The 20,294-nt window shown below is 43.5% G+C and overlaps 1 protein-coding gene and 1 pseudogene across 3 annotated transcripts in view; one reads left to right on the top strand and one right to left on the bottom strand.

The window, feature by feature from the left end:
* DPF3 (double PHD fingers 3) overlaps positions 1–20,294 on the bottom strand; it is a 129,068-nt gene that overhangs the window by 37,985 nt on the left and 70,789 nt on the right. For 2 of the 3 annotated variants that reach the window (XM_081830269.1, XM_081830270.1), the window contains exon 6: positions 18,909–19,037. In XM_081830269.1, the coding sequence (XP_081686395.1) occupies positions 18,909–19,037 (129 nt within the window). Of the gene's footprint in view, positions 1–5,474; positions 7,269–14,571; positions 15,978–18,908; positions 19,038–20,294 lie in introns of those variants that run through there. The other variant, XR_014148371.1, reaches the window with a different exon arrangement.
* LOC145723318 (10 kDa heat shock protein, mitochondrial pseudogene) lies at positions 7,443–12,310 on the top strand (annotated as a pseudogene).

Genomic DNA, 20,294 nt, shown 5'->3' with positions numbered 1-20,294 from the left:
AGACCAAAAAGATCAGCGTCTTTTTTCTCAATGATGCACATAAGAATAGTTATTAAGTGACCACAATCCTCTCCCCCAAGTTAACCCCAAATCCTTTCCCCTTTTCTTAAAGGGCTATATTGTTCATCCCTTTAATTATTTCTAATATTCTTTTCTGTACTTTTTTGTTTTCCCAGTTATTTTCAGCTAATTCAAACACAGTGGTGTCAAATATTGAGTAGAAGTGCAGAAATACTTGCCAGCCCTTGTACATTATGCCCCACATAACACAGCCTGGCATCAGGCTAACTCAACAATAAACAGCACGCTGCCCCTTCAGCTAGTTCCGCTAGAACTTCCAGGTCCATCTCACTGATGACGGTGTCCTGCCAGGTGATCCCTAACAGCACAGTCCCCATGATCACATCAGTCAAGTGGGTACTAAACCACTGATACCCACTGTGATCACCTCACACCAAAGTAGTTCCTATTCTGGTGGAAGGAAAGATCAGGTAACCACGGGATTGTGCTACTGACACCATATTTATGTAAAATACAAGACATACTGTTTTCTAACTAGAATCTTCCTCCTTCTAGTCAGTGCCTAAAAGCGAACATCTGGATGACCCCAGGTATGATCACAGGGTGGAGCTTGGCGCAAATGGAGCAGACATACAACATACTGATCCCAAACCTGAACCCTATTAAGAAAACTTGGAAGTAACTCAGGGGACTTAGCAATAAGCACCCCTAACACACACCCTGAAATCTGAAAAGTTGCTCATTCTCTCCAAACAATGAAGTATCCTCTCACGATGGCTAAAGAGCATCTCTTTGATAGATTTGGCAAGGCAGCTGCCACCTGGCATGACTAGCTCATAGGCCGCCCGTCAGGCTCAGACCACACTAACTTGGAAGAAGGTTTGAATTCTGTAGTAGATCTGGTATCAGGAATCTTCATTACCATCTAGGGAAGACAATTACTCGTTGGTTCTTTTGGAATGTGAGGTACTGAGTGGGAGAAGTGTTCTGTTTCTGAATATGACCACAAGCATCAGAGTGCTCAGGAAGAAATGCACCTCGGCAACATCCTCAACACCTCATCACTAACAATTTCAGGAAGCCACGCCATTGGAGAACCAGAAAGAGGCCATTTCTTTAACTGCAACAATCCCACACCTCCCAAGCTGGGCTCTACTAAATGTCCTTTATCATTGACCTCATACACAAACCACGGTCTATGTTCACTTAGCTTCTAGGAGCCATTTGCCTGAATTCAGCTCTTTTACATTTGGCCTTTTTTCATGCTTAAGTTGGTAGAGATGAATGATGTTAGTCATTACGCCTCCAAGAGTCACCATTATGTATGGCTAGCATGTCGACTGGCTGGATTATTTATAGGTACTTTTGGTAAGCCCTGTACTATTGTAGTTTGGACTCGGCACCAAAACTGGAAAATCTAATAATGGCTTTCTAACATCTTGCGATGGAATTTTGGGCTCAAAAACATTTTTGGGTATAGGCCTCAGCACAGCTTACATTACTGATCATGAAATGCACCTCTTGCCCTTCACCTGGTGATGTGAAATTCTTCTCTTAGTCCTGATGCTTTGAAAAGGCCTTAAATATCAACCACCACTACCTCCCAATTTAATAGTATAATACTCTCTATTTCTGAGTCAGGATCAGCAAACTATGGCCCATGGGCCAAATCTGACCAGCTAGCTGCCTATTTCTGTAGATAAAGTTTTATAGGAACATGGCTGTGCCCATTCATTTATATATTGTCTGTGGTGGCTTTCATGCTACAGCCCCAGCGCTGAGGAGTAGCAACAGACATCTGGCCTGCAAAGCCTGAAATATTTACTATCTGGCCCTTTATGGAAAAGTCTACAGAGCCCCTGTTATAAAGCATGAGGAAAACAAACTGCTTATTCAGAATAGCCTTCTCCTTCTCTTCTGGACCAAAGAAAATAAAGCAAGAAAACAACCCTGACCCAAGTGACTAGTTTTTGCATATACTACTTTGCATGAAATCTGTTCTCCATTGTAGTGTCTTCTGAAATAAGATGCATATAAGATGTGAAATACTTAAGACAAATTTAAATAACAAAAATTCTGGAGTGGCATATATATTTTTATATAAAATATAAATTTACATAGGGGCACCTGGGCGGCTCAGTTGGTTGGGCATCCAACTCTTGGTTTCGGCTCAGCTCATGATCTCAGGGTCACCCCTGGGGTCAAGCCCCACGTTGGGCTCTGCGTCCTGTGCAGAGTCTGCTTGTCCCTCTCCCTCCCTCTCTGCCCCTCCCCATGCTCTCTCTCTCTCTCAAATAAATAAAACCTTTAAAATATATATATTTATATAAAAATATATAATAAAAATATGTATATTCCTCCTGAATTTTTATTTAAATTTCTTTTCAGTATTTTATATCTTCTATGCATCTCATTTCAGAGAACACTTTGTAAAATATATATTTCTTTAGGGGCGCCTGAGTGGCTCGGTCCATTAAGTGTCTGACTCTTGATTTTGCCTCAAGGTCATGATCTCAGGGTCATAAGATCAAGTCCCATGTCAAGCTATGCACTGGGCATGGAGCCTGCTTAAGATTCTCTCTCTCCCTCTCCCTCTGTCCCTCCCCACTCTCTCTCTCCAAAAAATAAATAAATAAATATATATATATATATATATATATATATATATATATATACACACATACACACACACATATACTTTTTTAATATATATGTAAAAATATATATACTTTTATATATATACTTTTTTAATGTACTTTAAAATATATATATATTTCTTTTAATCAAAACAAGTTCTAAATTTGCTCTTTTGGGGATACATAAAACTTCAATTGAGTTCTGGTCACATGGAGTAATTTGGAAATCTTAGAAAAGAAGGGTAAAAGGAAGGTGATATAACAGATGACTGGTCAGCAATAAGAATAAAGTGAAATAAAGATAAAAATAAAAAGCATATCTTTGGGGCACCTGGGTGGCTCAGTCAGTTAAGCGTCTGCCTTCAGCTCAGATCATGATCCCAGGACCCTGGGATCGAGCCCCACATCGGGCTCCCTGCTCAGTGGGGTTCTACTTCTCCCTCTGCCCCCCCCATGCTTGCATGCTCTCTCTCTCTGAAATAAATAAATATATATATATTATATATAATATATATATATATATATCTTTAAACTGTATAGCCATACCCAGGGTTTCAAAGAGAAACTCTTTCATTTATATGCAGAGAGAGGGGGACTGGATAGGGTAATATCTTCCACTAGAATTTCATTCTGAATCCCTAATGTGCTTAATAATGACCTAGCTCCATCCAGAGACCAACCCAGGGGCCCATTCCCAGCACGTAACAATTCTAAGTCAGGTTACCATTAGACACATCCGTAGGTAAAGTGAAGGAGTTTGGTCAAGGCATTCCATCCTCAGTTTCAACCTTACCTAGACTGGAGCCCTTGGGGAAGGCTGTCCCAAAGTCATCAAAGGGTGTCTGGTACACACTCACATTTGGTTTAGCCCACACAAAACTGATTTTCAGTGTTTTCAATTTACTACCAACATTTGGGGGAGATCTCACCAAAATTTCTGAATTTTTGGTCCCTCTTGAGACGCCTGGGACCTGAGAACCCTAAGTCCCCATGCCTGCAGGCAGGATCCCTTGAGCTGGTAGCAGCTATCCCATTCAAAGCATGGGTGCTGTCTGGCTCCGTATACTCCCTACCACTGCCTAGGGTCTACCCATGTCCTAAGGCTGAGTATCAAGGGCTGCCCCCTCTCCCTGGCACTGTTAATTTTCTCATGCCTGTCCTGCTTCACTCACTGAAGATACCTGCTCTGTAGGCATCTGAATTTTACCCCAGAACTAACATTTGACGTGAGCTAATATATTTCCAAATATATTTGCAGTGATATTTCTCTTTGTCATTCTTTGGCTCACGTGTATACTTTTCCCCTCCCTCTTGATTAGTGACCATCTACAGACTTAGAGCACACGCACGCTTTGCCGGCAACTCACTATCATTTGAAAAAGGCCCTCCCTACCCTCATGGGCCATCATTAAAGACAACTGATTCTGCTGGGTCCCCTCTAATCCTTAGTTATTTATACTGACACTACAGCTGCATGCTAGACATCTTATCCCTAAAAGCAGCCCAAAGACAATACCTACAAAGAAAGCCTTAGTCATGAGGTAAGATACACTTTACATACAGAATATTTGCCCATTAGAATCAAAGTACCCTTTTCTAGGGCGTAAATTAGAAGGAAGACTTCAGGTGCAATCACTTCCCTCCTAAGAAGATATTTAACCCCATTGGTGACCTCTGAATGGGGTCTAGTGTCTCAAATTTAAGTCACTATAGGAAGTGGGTGATATGTAATAAATGTGCAAAACCTTCTATTTACACCAAGGGTCTATCAACAGATGAATGGATAAATAAAATGTGGTATATGCATACAATGGACTATCACTCAGCCTTAAGGAAAGAAATTCTGACACCTGCTACGAGAGGCAAACCTTGAAGACATTATGCTAAGAAAAATAAAGCAGTCACAAAAGGACAAATACTGTAGGATTCCACTTATATGAGATACCTAGAGTAGCCTAATTCACAGAGACAGAAAGTGGAACAGTGCTAGCCAGGGGCTAAGGAGAGGAGAGAATGAGGGGTTCTGTTTAATAGGCACAGAGTTTCAACTGGAGAAGAAGAAAAAGTTCTGGAGGTGGATGGAGGTGATAGTTGTACAACAGTGTGAATGTACTTAATGCCACTGAACATTAATATGGTAAATTTTATGTAATGCGTATTTTATGACAATAAAAACAAAACAAAAGCATAAGGAGGGTATATGGGTGGGGGGAGCTTTTTACTGCTAGGTGAACTTAAAAGCCCATAATAAATGTCACAATGTGACAGTGCTCAGAGGGCAAGACGTGGCCTGAGAGGCTGGTCTGGTTCCACCTGCCCTAAGCGCCCATCCTAGAAGAGTATTCACTTCCACGCACAAGAAGAAACCTATCATAGGGTTGACAGCTGTACCAACTGGCAGCTTGGGGACACTATACCAAGAGCACCTCTCAGGCAATGGAAACATTAACCTCCCAGATTTTTCCAAGCACACACTAAATCTTGCGCTCTTATGCCAAACTATTCTTGGCACAGATATAACGGCAACATTCGACAGGTGTATCAAGTCTGGACACATGAAGAGGCTCTCCATGGAGAGGGGGACAATGGCTGTGGTGATGATGGGTGGATGGCAGCAACTCTGGGCACCATTCACTTCCCAAGCCAACCACCCGTCAGCCGAGCCAGCGGCAACCGCTGTTCTGCACCGCGATTCTCAATAAAACAATAAGGTTCAACACAGCTTGGGCATGCAAGTGGGCAGAATCCTTCCAAGATGGTATGAAAGTCAAACTCAAGTAGGATGAGGTCGGTAAAGCAAAATTTACAGAGATGCTATAGGAGCATTGGAAACAGGCTTTTATTTAACAGAAACTTACACAAATTTGATACAAACCCTACATTATGCAAAGCTTTATCACAATTCTACACATTATATCTTGCGGGAGTTGGTTGGAGAGTGGGTTATTATTATAATTATTAGCATTTTGAAAAGGGACCTTTTCTATCAGAAAATGTCACCGAAAAGGGCTACAGGATACAAAGACACCCTCGGTGAGCTCCTCCCGGGACTGGCCTTGAATGAGAAAACTGAAGGGGCTAGCAGGAATTCTGTGCCACCCAATCTCCCCTTTCAAAGGCAAGAGAGATTCTCAAGCTCAGACCCATTTCAGTAACACTGACACTCAAGGACTCGCTGACGGGAATATCCGGCGTTAGGCTGTATGTTCATGATGATGACTCTGCTTGCAAGTGAGGGAAGGTCAAGAGCATGGAAATGCAGAAGATGTGGAATAGAACGGAGTAGCCCGGCCAGTCAGCCCAGCTCTGTCCCTAGGCCACAGACACAGAGCTGAATTAACATTTCTTAGGCCATCACGTTCACTGCCACCCACATGGCCACAAGGGAACATGTTAGAAAACGAGCCTTTCTCCTTTACCCCCACGAGCAACTGAATTTGAGGCTTCTGTCACTCAGGTTGGGCTTCCTCATCCTTGGAGATAACTCTAGAACTTTAGGCCCCCTAAAGCCAGCTCAGCAGAAGGCTCCCTCTGCAAGTCTCCTCTGGAAGTTGTTAGGTGACCAAATGAACATCATCTCAGCTGATGCATATTTTGTCATCCTTTTTTTTTTTTTTTTCGCTCTTTCTTCACTGCATTATTTTAAACAAAGCTGTATTTGAAAATGTTGCCCTCGCAGAGATATGGTTAATCACTAGATGGAATTCCTTTCTGAACTAGGCCTCATCAGACATGACGACCAGAAGGCGAGCTGCTTCTTGACATCCAGATAAATGGGGATTGCCTACGGGGAGGGGGTGGGGAAAGGAGTTTTTTTGGTGGGGGGCAGGGATGGAGAGACTGCTGATAGCCTTTGTGGCTAATTTATTTTGGTCACATCTTAACACATAACCACAGAACATCACCAACACTTTCAATAGAATTTTGAAGAAGGAAAAAAAAAACCAATCACTCCTCACTTACCACATCCAACTCGCAGAAATAAAAATACCTAAAGCACATACATGAATGGCTTTTTTAAAAGCCTGAGAGAGCAGAGTTGATCTTTATTTTCTTATTAAAAATGTGGGGTATTTTTCCTTAGAGTTAATATGCAGTCTTTATTTTACATTAAGTACTCTTTTGATTTCGTGTCTTCACAAAATTGCTTTTAACTTTCGAAGTAGAAGGTACTTTAAACAAAAATACTGTGCCACGTCAGCACTTTTTTCTTTTAAATATTGAAATAAATAAAATAGTTAACTCTTTTTTTCCATCAGTTTGTTCGTGTTTAGTTATTTCTATTGTAGAGCAATTCCAGTCTGACCTGGGTATTTTCTCACAGACACTTAAAGAAAATGTAATGAAGAATTTTAAAAAAGGAAAAAAAAAATCTTCTTATTGCACAAACTTAGGCCATTCCCGAGACTTCTCTGAGCTGAGCTGAGTCGTGCTGGAGGCTTTTCCACAATCCAGGCTCCTGTGTTGGCTGAAACACACGTGCAGGAGGGGGCCAGGCAAGGGAAGAGGAAGAGGAGAAGGAGGAGGAGGCGCAAATCAACGTGGCTTCTTGTCACCTTCTTCGAAATGGCTTGCTTGGAGGATGCCGGAGTCCCCAGGTCATAGAGTTGACTGCAGAGGGAAAGGCAACGAAAGATAAAACAAAAACAACAGTACAGGACAACTACCTAAAAAAGGAAAGATTAAAATTAAGGGGGTGGTGGAAATGAAATGAATTGAAAAGAAAAACAAAGGAAGGAAGGAAGAGAACGTACTATCTATGGCCATGCTAATGAGACCACGGCCATGTGCAAGGAGAGCCAGGCCGGTGTCTCCTGTGCCGTGAGCACCAGCAGCACGAGATCAGCCAGCAATCGGGAAGGTCAGCTGCGCCTGGGCAACCAGGTGACACAAGAAACAGTGAGGACGCGGCTGCAGTTTCAGTCCCTAGGTGGTGGAGAAGGCAAAACTGGATGCTGGCAAAATCTATTGTTCTTTCTCCTCTACTTGGAAGCTGCATCTTCCCGCTGTTAAAATACCCCAGAAGGACCATTACGATGCAATCTGTCTACCTGTCACCTAAGTGGAAATGCGTAGTTCTAGGTTGTAGGACCAGTGGCAATTACAAAAACCCCAACGGATACCCCATTGGGGTCTGAGGCTTCATGCACACACCCTCGCCCCCCAACCCCAAGTGATTTCAGGCTGTCAGAATTACTGAGGGAGAGAACCAAGCCCAAAGATTCATTCGAGTCCTGAACTAGCCCAGTGATCCCAACTGTCAGCCTTGGAACCTGGTGGCAGTTCAATCCTCACAGGTCTTTTAGCCAGAATAAGTACCAACCAGGAGTGGATTTTACTGCTAGCCGAAATGAAATCTGCTAAGTTATTTCAGTCTTTGGAATGGAGTATTCCACACAAAGGAGAAAGCAATACAACCAAGTACTATCACATTTCACCCCAGAAGCAGAGCGCAGAGCTGGGTACCCCTAAACAGTGCCCAGGACATGTTGGGCTGGGTGGTGAGGGAGGGAGGAAAGGAAAGAGGGGTCCAACTTGAAAATGGCCAAGGCAGCAGGGACCAAAGTTCAAAACCAAATGAGTGGCTCAGTTGAACTCCCCCATCCTCCATCTTTCTTTCTAATACCCAAGGCATTACTCACTGTTCAGGGATACAAGACTGGTATAGATGCGCCCAAAACTAAGACTCTATCTGTCTACTTAATGTTTTCAAAGGGAGGCTGAGAAGAGCCTCACCTCTACCCACCACCAAGCCCTCCCCCTCCAGCTGCTCCTATTTCCCTCCCCTCCCTCCCATCCTACCCCCTCCCAGTCTCACCTCTCAGATCTGCTTTCCTGGTGCCCCTTCCCAGACTCTGGTCCTCTTCCCTAGTGCTCATCTCTTCACTGTGCCTCCTGCTTCCAGCCCCTTCACTCTACTGATAAAACTAATTGGCATTCAGACCTCCCACAGGTGCTTGCCAAGTGTTCCCTTATCGGGCACCCAAATTTTCACTCCGTTCCGGGAGTCTTTCTGTGCCTCTCCCAGTGCCCCCAACCCCTCCAGTCAGATATCATCTACTACTCTTTTAGTGAATCTCTCATAACCATACCCTGATGCCCTTTCAATCTCTTCAAATTTCCCTCCTTGACCCCCCCAATACACACACACACACACACACACACACACACACATACACATTCTTCTTTTGCCCCACTTAAGCCACCTAGAAAATAGCTGGTTGGTTCCCAAACTTGTGCTCCTAACATCCATTTCCTCCTTCATTTCCTCTGGTTGGGCCAAAGGCAGGCTATTGAAAATGTCCCACTGCCTCTCAGTCTTCTGCTTTCAGTCCCCTTCAAGGAGGCTACCTTTCCATCCCTCCACACATCTTCAACTTTCCCCTTACCCCTCTCCTCACACCCTCATTCTCCCTCCTGACCCCCCATCACTACTTCACTGGCTCCTGGAGAACCAGCCCCCCTCTGATTTGACCAATGGATGCTGTGTCCAGATATGTCCTCTCCAACCTCTCGGTCCACAGTATTTATTGAGCATCCACCATGTATGGAATAAGACACTAAATCCTTCCACTAATTAGCTCAGAAACATTGCTCAGTTCTGTTTTTTTCAACAAATAATTATGGCACAATGGTGTCAGGCACTGTCCAAGGGACATGAATGACATCATCTTTGCCCTCAAGGAACACACCATCTGCTGCATGAGAAAGACTACAGTCATGTTATGTTAAGCACCAAACTAGTGGCATGAACAAAACACGACAGCACAATACTTTAGCATGTTTTTCACTTGTGATTTTGCCATTTTACATGGTTCAGGTTGTGATCTCCAGCTCTGCCTTTTGTTAGCTCCATCTCCATCCTCTCTGACAACAGACATTCTTGCCTGCAGATTAAATAGCAATAGCCCATCTAGAGCTCTTAGTTGATCTGGATGGCTTCCTCCAAGCAAATCTCCCTGACTACTGTGATGCCCAGCAAAAATAATCACATACTACCCCATGATGCTCTCACACATTTTTAACTACTTGCGAATATCTGGTCTGCCCAACTAGATTGCCAAAAATCCAGTGGACACCAAATCCATTGGTCCCATCTTTAACTTCATCCTATTCTTCACAGGGCTGAGCAGCCATAAGCATACCGCTGTTATTCAGCCTCTAGTCACCAAATAAATAAAGGCATATATGAATGAAAATGTGTATAAACATACTAGCCTGAACCTAAGCTGAAAGGACAAATGTCTGAGTCACCAATCATGGGATAAGTCAATCATGTGCCCCCAGATATGAGGCCCTGAGGAAGGGTGCAACATCATTTCTATGGTACTCTTACCCAAATTCATAACCTGACTGTAGCCCTTAGGAAATAGTACACAAACCCAAAGAGAAGGGCTTCCTAGGAATTGACTAGCATCAAGGTATGAAAGACAAAGACAGACTATGGAACTAACTACTCCAGATTAAAAGGCTTTAAGAGGACATGACAACTAAATACAACATGTGATCCTAGAGGAATCCTGGACCAGAAAAAGGACATAATTAGTGAGACTCCTGGCACAATATGAATAAGGTCTATAGACTGGGAAGTATTGCATCAATATTAATTTCCTGATCGTGATCATTTTATTGAGATTATTTGAAGAATCTAAGAGTACATAGGAATTCTTTGTATTATTTGTGTGAGTTTCTTATAAATCTGAAATTATTTCAAAATTAACAATTTTTAAGCCTTAGTCATTGGTTGAGGGCCAGTATGGAGATACTTTGAAAACCTAACTGCCAATGCTTTTTAGCTAATAATTCAGTTCTGACAGTGTTCTTCCATCATTCTCAGCTATTTTGTAAATCAATCAAGCAGAATGGTTTTTCTGGTACTGTTATTTTGAGAAAATGGTCAGAAATCACTTTTATTGAGCAAAACAGTATCATATAATTCAATTCTTCAGTGTTAGAAGCACTTGGGCATGTGAAGTGTTCACTCTCTGACACCTCACCCCTCCCACCCTCACCCCCACCCCAATATCACCACCAAAACATTGCCCATGTAAGAAGCTCAACCTTAGTTCCTTGGGAAAGTTCACAAGGACTTCAACATTGCTATTTCTCAACAGGAATCTAATGTGAATTTGTTTTGTTTTATTTTGTTTTTATAGCATCAAATACCTCCTCTCAATCCAATGAGGTCTTGAATGAAAGACCTCAAAAGCTTTACTCATTTTACTCAGTAAATCTCAAAATATGATCTATGGAGAAGTCCGTATAGACTGGGGAAAGATTATTAGAAGACCCAAATACCACTTACTGAGCCTGGTGAGGCTGCTCAAACTGTAAGTACAAGTTTAAGATCATATTCATCAGATGTAACAGGAGGCATATTGGGATAATATTAATTAATTTTATTCCACCATGAAGTGAGTACCTCCAAACAGCTTTTAGTTCTCTCCCCGAGTAATGATCTTGTGTTCCCTCAAGTGCTATCTAAAGGCAATATCAGGCTGCAGCCCATTAGGTGCATAGAGAGATACAAAGTAAGCAGGAAGGTTTAAAGGGGTACAATTGATGTGAACATCATATTTTTATTAAATCCTTCTCTCTAAAATACCAGTAGCAAATTGCATTACTGACTTTAAAGTACCTTTAAAATATTAAATGCATATTTCTCACTCCCAGTGTTACAGATTGCAGGACCTGATCTCTACACAGTCTCAATAACAGAAATAAAGGATTAGATTGTTCTAGGTGGGGAAAAAAAACATCAGATAGACAACAACAGTCATCACTTTTACATCAACAGTTCTCCCCAGGGGATTGGAAGTTTGTAACAAATTTAGAAAGTTCTGTATCTTTGGTTCCCCTATCTTTGGGCTAAGACTCAGAAAATTTGGTGACATGTCTAAAGCATTTTGGGTGGTGCTTTCCTGAGCTGAGGACAAAGGATACTAGTCAGATCACTGATGATCATCTTGATGACTCTAATTTCTTTTATATTGAATTTGAGTAGTGATACTTATTTAACAAGAGCAGCAACAAAATGATAGATGTGTTGACTGCAGGCGCAGCTCTTGCAACTCCTGAGGTCACACACACACACAAAAAAGACTTCATTCCTAATAGGTGTCAGTCAGTAGGGAATGTCTAGAAATGATGGTTTAGAAGATGAGCTCTCTGCAATATTCTGCACAGAATTTTAATCGGAATTGTCTTTTTGGGGATCTAGTTGTTTACTCTTCAGTTTTAAATTTGCTTTTAATAAGATTATCTTTTAAAGCTATATTCATTACAATACCCCTTTCTTTGATTGGACCTGAGAAAAAGCGAGGGATATCTATCTACCTACCTACCTATCTATATCTTCCCCTCTTTGACCAAGTTGGAAAAGGAGTATTAGTTGAAAGAAGTGCAGCCGAAACCATAACCAAAAGAGGCATTATGATTCCAGGAAAATCTCAAGGAAAAGTATTGCAAGCAACTGTATTAGCTTGCTGGATTGGGCTCTAAAGGAAAGGGTGGAGAGATTCAACCAGTTAGCATGAAAGCTGGAAATAAAGTTCTTCTCCCAGAATACAGAGGCGCCAAAGTAGTTCTAGATGACAAGGATTACTTTTTATTTAGAGACGATGGGTGACATTGTCGGGAAGTACGTAGATTGAAAAAAATCACTACTGAAATGGCATCACAGGAAGCTGCCCATTCCACTGAAATTCTGAAAGCTTACATCATGTAAAGAATTTCCATGTCTCTCTTTTATAATAAACTAATGATATCGAAACTTTTAAAAATTATAAATAAAAATTTTTTAATATATATGTATTTAATATATTCCTATATTCCATATACAGGACCATGCAAGTGGCAGCACAGAACAATAATAAAGGAATACAAGTCCTGGAGTCAGGTTGCCAGGGATCAAAAACTGGCTCCTTATTAACTGTGAGGCCTTAGGTACATTAAATGAACTGTCCTAGGGAAAGCACTCAGAACAATGCCTGGCACATAAATGTTGGCAGTTGTTATATGGAGAAAGGGGAATAGAGGTATAACATCAACCATGCAGGCATCTGGAAACCCAAGACAGCCAGCTTCCTCTCCTGCACCTCCTCTGAGTTTCCTTCCTTCACCTTAAGACATTTGTCTTCAAAGCTACGTTCATTCCACTCCCTCAAACCTCACTCAACCTCTCTGGATTGATCTTTCTCAACAGAAAAGTGGAAAATTTGAACTTGATCATCTTCGAAGTCCCCTCCAGTTCCTTTTTGTTTTTTCAAAGGATGTAACATTTGACAGATGCTATAAGCAAGGTGAGACAAGGTGTTCAGGCCATGCTAGGATACATTACTATGCTCGGTTGGCTACACCAACTGAGAAAGATGAGGACATCTACTACCCCCAAAAGGAGAAACTGAAGATCCAGCTCTGCTCGTAAAATTAAAATAGAGAAGCATTTAGCCACCCTCGGATAAATCTTTCCATGGGAGATTGCCTTGTTTAGACAGGTCTTCATTTTGGTTCTCCTTCAGAATCCCAAGCTAGACTCTGAAATTAGGTGGCTTTTTATAATTCAAATTAAGTAGATTTTTTTTTTTTTAAATTTCAAGTTCAAAGGCAAGCTGTCATTGAAAATGTTAGGACTACAAACAACTACACAGATTTTAAAAGATCGTATAGATTGGTTAGACATATTTTTATTAACATAGAAGCTCACACTTCATCAGTGAGAGCAAGTCGCAATGCTAGGAATCCAACATCTAAGTCAAAGCAACAGAACAAATGATAAGGAGAATGACAGCACGAGCAGGTCATACCCCCTTAGCAGAAATCAACTGCAGCTGACCATATGGGCTTTTTCACACAGGTGAGCATGCAGGAATATTACAACATGGGAGGTTTATTCCATATTTGCTAGGAGCAGGGCCACATACAGATTAGGCAGAACATCCCCAAAGTGGGTGAGGTTGTTCCTTTCATTCTCTCACAACTGACAGCAAATGCCCAGGCCAGCACTTACACATTTCAAGCAGGAGAAAAGTAGAAGTTCTTTCTGTCTCAGGCTACCAGGGAAGCACAAAGAGTCCATTTGTGGGTTTCTTTCCTTAGTCTTTGCTTTTGTTTGGTGGGTTTGTTATTTTAATGAGAGGTCTCATTCATGGAGATTTGCAAAGCCCGGATTGTCAAAGTAGATCTTCCCAGACACTTAACAAGCGGCCTGTTGCCTGGGTGGCTACTTGCTTCTCCCAACCCGAGCCAAATGGCAGCACCCATGTCTCTGGACCTGTGCTCTCATGGCGGCCGGAGACCCTGACCACACTTAGTGGAAGTTTAGAATCTTCAGATCAGTGCAGTTGAGTGTTTTCCTAATCAGAGATCCTCTTTAATTTGGACTCATCCCCTTGGCTATTAAGTTGGTCCGTGGAGCAAGGAATACCACCCTAGACATGCAGACCCCATGTGGCTGAACTCTCTCCTTCCACCCAAGTACAGTAGCCAGCTCCGACCTCAGACCCCTGGACTCCACCCACCAGATGCAGCCAAGGGAGGCAGAGTGAGCCAAGCACTGCCCCAGCCATTTTCTCTTATGGCTGAAGCCAGAAGCCAGAAGCCCACCATTCTCCGCACAGGGTCCCTCCCATAGTCCAAGCAAGCCTCGGTTGCCACACTAGGCCCAGGCCCACGTGGCTAAGCATGCACACGCAGAAAGCAGAGGGCTGGAGGGAAGACACTCCACGCCGGTAGCCAGGCCCACACTAATAAGGTGGTGTGAACCCAGGAAAACAAAAGACAAGCTGGGGGAGGAACAGGAAAGAAAGAAAGAAAGAAAGAAAAAACAAACAAACAAACAAAAAACAACAACCAAAAAAAAAAAACAACTATGATGGTTTTGCCCTCCCTGTAAGACAGGCCAGCCAACACATACCTTTTGACTAGGACTGCACAGCTGTTCATTCTTGGGACTGCCAACAAGGTGGATGGTCTTCTCCATCGCCCAGGGACCTTGAGCAAGTGTCGCTTTGGTTTATTTCAGGAGGTGCTATTGGAAACATAAAACAAAGTGCCTGGAGGGCACTATAAAAAAAAAATGGAAGAAGAAACACGGGAGACTTGATCATCCAACGGGAATTTATGTTTGTCAACAGGGGCCAGGGGAGAGGGACATATACTGTGAGGTATCATTCTTCCTTCCATGAGCGCGGCCTCGGCTTGCTTTGTCACTGCTGAGTCCATGACTTTCTGTTTATATTCCATTCCTGCATTCGGAAATTGTTCTTCGCCAGGAGGAAAGTGAGGAGAAGCCCAGAGACTACACCACAGCAGCTATGCTGGTGGAGGGGAGGAGCCTGGGAGGTGCTGGAGTCAGGGCCCAGGCACTGGAGGGAGGCCACACGCGGAGGCCCAGACTTCCCAGGAGCTGCTGACATTTTCTCGCAAGCAGGGAGGAAGATGGAAAGGTCAGGGAGCAGAAATGGGGAGGGGGTCTGCCGTAGGGAGCCACACACTCCGTGGGGTACAGAAAGCACCATCATCTCCCGGCGAGGAAATCCTCCCGACTAGGTGTCCTTGAATCAATCCCTCCCCCAGGGGCTCTCTCCCAAGCAGGATATCACTTCAATTGCTTTGATTTGCCTTCTCTCTCTCTCTCTCTCAAAAAAAAAAAAAAAGGTCCATTTCTAATAATAGCTAGAATACATAAATAATCATTTTTAATGTTATTCGTTGTTTCCAAACCCAATGTTCCTCCTCTCTTCATTTTGCCAATAAATAGGAAAACTGAGGAAATCGACTCTGCTCATGTCAAAAAGATCCCCACCCCCCCCCCAAAGAGAGACAATCCGCCTAACTTCCCATTTCTACGGAAAATAAACAGTACGTCACAATGCCATCTCTCTGAAGGACTGTTATCCTGCTCTTTTGTTCTGCTTTGTTTCAGTAGTTTGTGCTTCTGTTGTACATACCCAAAATGGGGGGCGGGGGGGAGGATGCGTGTGGAAGGAGAGAGGAAAAAGCAAGGATGAAGGGAAAACCTAAAGTTGACTTTCATTTAAAAAAAATATATATCAGACCCAGAATAATGACCAAAGTCAGAGGGTGACGGTTAGTCGCCCAGAGAGTCTGTTCCGTGGGTTTAGCAACTGCCCTTTTTATCTGCTGTGGGCGAACCCCGGCCACTGCGGCGTCCTCGGCAGGAGCGAGGCTCTTCCAAATCGTCCTCATCAAAGCCGTGGAAAGTTGACGTGTCACTTTCTGACGTGGAACCGAATAAGTCCTCCGTGGTGCGTGCTGCGGCCGCTGCCTCCTCCTTCCTGCCTTCTCCTCCCAAATGAGCTGACATGTATGATGAATATATCAGCACATGGGTTAAGCAACAGACAGCACTATTAATATTCTTATTACATTCTTACAATGTTACTCTTAATAGCAAGACCAAAAACCATTTCACACCAAAAGGGATTAGCTGGGTGCATCACCTGGTGACAGGAATTCAGGGTAATGGGACAAAGCCAACATTTCCAGGGAAAAGGATTCCTCCCTCCCCAGAAAGGCATCATCTCTACCATAATGCATACGTCCACAGCTCTGACAGCGACAGATTCAACCGTGGTCTTTCTTTCCCGTCTTCCGTCTGCACGCATACGCATGCATGCCCGCTCAACCCCGCCCCAGACAACGAGTTGCCTTGGTGGTTTTTAAGCCTGGTTGGTATTTCTTTGGTGTTTTCAGTACCAACTGAACACTGTTTCTTTGAACACTGTTTGTCCTTCACTTTGACAGTCAGCTTTACAAAGGTATTACTGTCAGATAACCCATTCAAGGTGGTTAAGCCTCCATCCATTTTATTTTTATTTTTACCCATTTCTAATCCCATTCTTATGGCACCCTTTCAATTCTGCCCTTACACCACGTAGTTCATTTGCACTGAAAGCGAGAAGTTGGAAAGTCTGATAAGCGGTAGGCCACAGAAGAGTCTTTTGTTTTCTTTAACAACTGGAGGAAATTCCGATGATCTGCACCCGCATACATGCGCGTGCACATACACACCTGTGTGTGTGCACACACGTGCACACACACACACACACTCCAGCCACTAAACACGCCCCGGTCTTAGTTACTCCAGAAAGTCCAGAGTTGTCAAACTAACTCAGAGCACTAAAAAAGCAGGAAATAGGGGTTTCAAAAGCCTAATAAAATACAGTATCCTGAAATCCAGAAAACTCAGGTTTAAACTTATTCACACTGTAAATGGGCCCCAGGACCACCCCCAAATGAGGTCACAATGTTTCACTTATGGTGTCAATTTCAGGAATCTCATTTCCTCCCCAGGAAGCAGAGGTAGAGGGGAAGATGGAAAGGGAAAGACGGTTTTTCTGAGCTTCACACTCTTCCTTGGAAAGACTCCAAGGAGGCCCTAGAGAAGTATTCACCCACCTGCCTTCACAAGCATGTCTCATGGGCTAATGCCACCTGTTTATTCCCAAGGTAGTGACTATTTCAGGAGCATCAGAGTCAGACCTTGACTAAATCATCCACCAAAATTGGCAAATGCAATGAGAACACCTAGGCTGGTATCAAATAGCCCCTGAGTCACATAGCAGACAGATCCTGGGGTGGGGGGGCAGGGAGGAATGCTGAATAAAGGCTGGGAGGAGAGAGGCTTTGGATAGACAATACGAAGTGCCCACGTCTGGTCCCCCGTGGAACAGATCCAAGTACCCCATCGTTTGTAGGGAAGAAAAGGAGAAGAGTCAAGCAGCTTGCAGTGAGCATTCTGAAGCTGCCCTCTCTAATGCACCCCAAACCCATAACAGTCCATCACATTCTGCCTAGAATATCACTCCGCCAGGTGACTTTGCTTCTGGCAATAGAGATTTTGTCTGATCGTTTGCTTTTAAAAAACACTGAGTTGAATTTCACTTGTTTCATCTTCTTTAATTATTTCTAAAACTATTCATTTTCTTTTAAGTATTTAAAACCCAGAGTGCACTGTCACGTGAGCCCTCTCCTCTAAGCTAGCACCAGCAGAGTAAAGAGTTCAACATTAGGTATCCTGCTTGGAAAACAAATGAACATGGACGGGCCACCCAGTCAGGTCCTTAAGAGCTCACTGCTGAGGGTATGTGCACTAGAGACCACGGTCCTTTTCCAATTACTGATTTGCTACTCAAGTCAGTCTGGAACCCTAAACAAGCCCAAAAACAAATATAAAAAGACTGAAGTTCAGGTTTGCAAGCAAAGCAAGGGAAGAACTGAGTTGTTACAGTAAACTCAGGTGCGGTCACCTCAGTCTGTCTCCTGGGCCTCAGGGCAGAAAAGACCGTGGGGAGAAATATGGGAAGGAGCAAGGGCTTCTCACTGCTACAGCAACCACCCAGCTGACCAGCATCTCACCCACTAGTCAGCACTGGGCTGGACTGAAGATGTAGCTGAGATCATTTCTCCTCCCTGCCTTGTGCTTCGGCTTCACTAGCACATCAAACAATAGGAAAAATAGGTCTCACCAACCAACCACGACTAGCCAAAGATAATGGCTTGGTTAGAATTGCAAAATGAAACATCTTGAACAAAACCTGAAGGTCTGAACTCAGTTTAAGAATGAGAGAACAAGACCCAAATCTGTTTCTGTCATTTTAGTCTTTGGAGAGGTCAAAGATGAAAATTTTAAAACACGCCAAGTCGACTCCAGATCAGCCCTGAGAACACCTGCCTTTTGGCCCCCTTGATCTATCAGGGTCTCTTTTGTCTGTTTTATATGGGAAAATGGGATGAGTGGCCAATGGAGGTGGTCTTTATGCAGGTGCCCATGAGCCCCGGGGGCCTCAGACTCCCACAGCTCAAGATGTGGCTGTTCTCCTTACACTCATGTTTCCATACTCTTCCAGGATGCCCTGGGCACTTCCAGAGAACACACACATCTCTTTGCTAGGTGCGCACCATCTGATACAAGGAAGCATGTTGCTTGTGTCTCCAAGTGTTTCTTAGATACTAGCTCACTGTTGTCCACCACAATACACACAAAGAAATATCCAGCTCGTGGAGAGGCCAGACATAAGCCCCTCTTCCTACAGCCCAGGGCACAACTTTTCGTTCTTAAGACTCAAAGAAGAAAAATATCAAAATGACTTGAAAACTCCTCTCCACCCAAAATCACCACCATGTCTTCTCCACTCCACCCTCCAGCCCCCACACAAGATGGCGGAGGGATGCAAGTGGAACAGCTCCTGGTCTATGGGCACAGATGCAAGAAGGGGCCACACTCACCAGATCGTCCACAGTCTGCACAGGATACCAGCTCTTCAGGCCGCCCACTCTTCTTGTTCATATTAGAGCCCCCCAAGCAGAAGTCACAGTAGTTGTTGGGAATGACTGTCCCATCCGGTCCTTTCTGGGCTATGGAAACATTAAAAAAAAAAAAAAATCTGATTTTAGGCTGTCATGAGTTTCTACTGGCCCTTTATCTCCCACAGAGTGGCAGAATCTGTTTTAGAAAGAATATCAAGTCTAGAATGTGAGGTTTCGTTACAACCAAGTTGTTAAATTGGTCTAAGTTTTCTTTTTGATCCTCTTCAGCTCAATAGTTCTAATCTCTTGGAAGCCATCCAGAGTTTAGTTTAATTTCGGCAATATTTGCAAAACCCATCTCGGTGTTTTTACAAAAACTACCTTGCTCCTCGGATTGCATTCCCTGGATGAGCAAAGCATCCAGAAGGCCTACTAGTCAAGTAAACTTCTCTCATCCCTGAACAACCAACTCTTGGAGCTTAGGCTTCAAACAGCAGGTAGTAACCATAACCAGTGGTGGGATGAGAGGGAGAGAGAATGGGCAAAGCCTAGGCCTTTCCCCTGGGAAAGATGCTCTTGTTTGGGAGATATTCCTTCTGTCCCTGAAAATGAAACCAAAGAAGCACTGATAATAGTCATTCCCAGGAAGGACACTGAAGATGTTTCTGGGGACTCTGATGAACATCTTGGTAGGTACACAAGTGTCCACTCTTGTTCAGCCTCATCTCCCTAAAGTCAGACTCGCATGTATGGAGAGAATCCAGGACTAGTTAATCAGCAGACCTCAAGGGCCTAGAATCAGACCTGAGCACTCAGCTCAGCCTCATGCCAAAGATAAGTTGAATGGTGAGTTTCTGAGTGTGCCTTAAGGCTTAAGACCTGTGTAAGCCACCCCTGCCAAAGGTCCTTATCCAAAGGCAAAGAAAAATCTTGGGACATGATCTTAAAAACAAAGCTTGTGAGAACGGCACATATTCTCAAGCACTGAAATCATCCTCAGTTCCTAGGGGCTGGCTGAAAAAGCTTGGACAGGTTTCTTTGCATGGGGAGAAATGCCTCCATTCTCTTGCTTTTCGATCCCTATTGTGGAGATTTCTTTGTCACATGAATACTCCCTGTTTGCAACTAAGAAGAAAAGTCTGTCTGTTTATGGGATCAGCCCAAACCACGGGGGTATCTTCCTCCTCGCTATACCCAATGTCTGCTGCTATCTTTCATTATTTACTGGCTAACATTAATCAGGGTCCCGTAGGGTACAAATCTGTAAAAGGAAGCAGATATGTGAGCAGAAATACCATCCAGACAGTAAGTGATAAACGGATTCACCCACTTTAATATGATTCCCTCTGGCCTTCACTTCCTCCA

This window comes from Leptonychotes weddellii, chromosome 9 (assembly GCF_054177405.1).
Source record: "Leptonychotes weddellii isolate Sample4059 chromosome 9, ASM5417740v2, whole genome shotgun sequence".
NCBI lineage: Eukaryota > Metazoa > Chordata > Mammalia > Carnivora > Phocidae > Leptonychotes > Leptonychotes weddellii.
Note: the sequence above shows the minus strand (reverse complement) of the source record. Positions and strands in the feature narration are given on the sequence as shown.